The sequence below is a fragment of the Musca autumnalis genome, unplaced genomic scaffold (assembly GCF_047663935.1).
Source record: "Musca autumnalis isolate F117 unplaced genomic scaffold, ASM4766393v1 scaffold_6, whole genome shotgun sequence".
Classification (NCBI taxonomy): Eukaryota; Metazoa; Arthropoda; class Insecta; order Diptera; family Muscidae; genus Musca; species Musca autumnalis.
This window is the reverse complement of record NW_027412199.1, coordinates 1,910,276-1,913,029: the sequence shown is the minus strand read 5'-3', so window position 1 is coordinate 1,913,029 and position 2,754 is coordinate 1,910,276. Positions and strand designations below refer to the sequence as shown.

The 2,754-nt window shown below is 37.6% G+C and overlaps 1 protein-coding gene across 1 annotated transcript; it reads left to right on the top strand.

Annotated features, from left to right (window-relative positions):
• The first annotated feature begins 1,341 nt into the window (after positions 1-1,341).
• Positions 1,342-1,842, top strand: LOC141388125 (uncharacterized). The gene has a single exon (XM_073958169.1). The coding sequence runs from the start codon at positions 1,342-1,344 to the stop codon at positions 1,840-1,842; it is 501 nt and encodes a 166-aa protein (XP_073814270.1).
• The last annotated feature ends 912 nt before the right edge of the window (positions 1,843-2,754 follow it).

Genomic DNA, 2,754 nt, shown 5'->3' with positions numbered 1-2,754 from the left:
TTGCTTCAGCAATCGTTGAAATTTGCACCCTTATCATCAACTCGAAAAGTTTGGACTGTTTTCGTATTCCTTTTAATACCACATTTCCATTATATGCGAACACGCACTGATTTCCATCTGCTTTCATGGTATATCCCTTATCTAGACATGTATTTGACGAAAACAAATTGAGTTTTATATCTGGAACATATAAAACGCCAAGTATCTGCTTTGGATTCCAAACCTTACCGTCAAAAGCTTCAATCAAAATGTCACCTTTACCATAAGCCGGAATTACTGCACCATTACCGATTCGAATATTCTTTGGTGTTTGGAATTTTACATAGTTTTGGAACCACGACAGGTTTTTGCTCATATGATTACTTGCCCCAGAATCTATGTACCACTTTTCGTTTTCATCAGCAGTCACGACAAATGTTTCATTCATAAAAGCAGTACCTTCATTCTGCTTCTTCTTGAAATTTTTCCTTTCCGGACAATCCCTTTTCCAGTGTCCCGGTTTGCCACAATGGAAACAGTTTTCTTTCTTGGTATCCTTCTTAGTGTATTTGTTTTGAGTGTTATTTTTCTTATCATGCTTCGCAACAAACGCTTCTGATTTATCTGGTTTGATACCCAATCTGCATTCCTCCATACAAAGGCGACTTGACAAATTCTTTAAAGTTCGCTCTTTCTTCTCCGTTGCTTCCCACGATGAAAAGAAATGGCGGTATTCATCCGGAAGAGTCATCAAAAACTTAGTTATGAGCATGTTGTCTGTTATCTGTTCACCTAAATCTCCCAATTGTTTTGCTATCTTCTGCAATTTTGATATATGTACCGATATGCTGTCTCCAGGATCCTTTGAATATTGAAAGAATTGCTGTTGCAGTAGATAAATTGATGTTGCCGACTTTTGTTCATAAACGCTCTCCAAGACTGACCACATATCAACAGCTGTTTCACAATTAATTATATGCATCAGCGGTTCTTCTTCCATAGAAACAACAATTATCTTCTGGGCCTTTGCATCCTTTGACTTCCAATTCTTCAATTCATTCGCAGAACTTTCGGAAGGTCTCTGGATAGTTCCATCCACAATGCCCCATAAATCGCTGGCACGTAAAATTACCTTTATTTGGAACTTCCACAGCGTCCAGCTTTCAACTTCATTCAGCTTGGATATCTTAATGTCCTCCATATTTCTAAGCTTCTTGAATTCTTGGAATTGACTTCAAATAATATTCGTCTTTTATTTATGGGTGTCTGGGCCCATAACCTGTTAAGAGATTGTAAAGGCCTTGTTTGAAGTTTGAAGTTTGTAACAAAAACTATAATATTTTATTGAAAAAATATGTAAACATGAAAGATATTTTACAAAGCCTACTTGACATATTTTGCATTCAATGTAGCAAGGTAGTGAACAATACAGTGAACAATATAAATAAATTACTCCAACAGGAACTAGAAACGATTCCCAATGAAAAGTCTTTGTCTGCCGACGACATTTGGTGCGAGAAATTTTACAAAGACACAGTGAATCGAAGCTCTGGCTTACCACCTGGGAAACATTTGGGGTCATCAAGACGCTCGGCCATGGGTCAATTTTTACGCATGGAGAAAAAGCTTGAAAAGAACCTAGATCTAGCATCTGAATATAACTCTGTACTGCCCGAATATTTAACCTTGGGGCACATGAGTCTAACAACCTGTTCTGAAATAGTCGACAACGAACGTTATTTTTCTTTCTACTTACCACATCATGCGATCGTTAAACCTGAAAGAACATCGACTAAAGTACGAGTCGTGTTCAATGCTTCAAAACGAACGGAATGTGGTCAATCCCTAAACGATATTCTCTAAACTGGACCCACATCACAAAACGATCTTATGAACATTATTCTTAAATGGCGATTATTCAAATATGTTTTCAACGGCGACATTCAGAAAATGTACCGCCAAATATTGGTTCATGAAGAAGATCGACAATTTCAAAGGGTCCTGTTTCGGACTTCGCCTACTGAAAAAGTCCAAGATTTCTGCCTTAAAACTGTTACTTTTGGTGTAAACTGTGCTATGGCTATAAGAACTTTGCATCAATTAAGTGAAGATTGTAGCAGTTCCCATCCAACCGCAGCCTATTCAATCATAGAAGCAAAATCTTATTTTCACGAATTAATTGACTTGTTAAATTCTGCTGGATTCCCTTTGAAGAAAATAACCGCGAACCATTCTCAAATTTTGAACCATTTGCCCCCGGAGAATCTTCTTAGTGAAGATTTTTTAAGAATTGAAGATCTAAGTGAGACAAAAACTCTTGGAATACAATGGAACGCAATGATGGACTATTTCTTTTACAAAGTTTCTCATATCGATTCGCCTACTGTTTCTGTAACTAAACGAAAGGGTTTGTCAATTGTTGCAAAATTGTTCGATCCCGCGGGTTGGCTAACCCCAATAATAGTTGTTGCAAAGGTTTTAATGCAGCAACTTTGGATAGATGGCGCGAAGAAATAAAATCAAGTTCCTTTGAAACATGGAAATCCTTCATTCTTAATCTCTCTGACATCCACCATATTAAGATTCCCCGTTGGATTCAATTTTCTTCTGAAAATAGAATTCAAGTTCGCGGGTTTTGCGATACACCAGAAAAAGCCTACTGTGCCTGTTTGTACATTCGTGCCATTTCCGTAGAGAATGTTGTTCATACAAACTAACTTGTCGCCAAAAGCAAGGGTGCTCCACTAAAAACCATTAGCCTGTCCAGGTTGGAAT

Coding starts and splice junctions, on each gene's coding strand:
- LOC141388125 (XM_073958169.1), top strand. CDS start 1,342: ATGAAAGATATTTTACAAAGCCTACTTGACATATTTTGCATTCAATGT.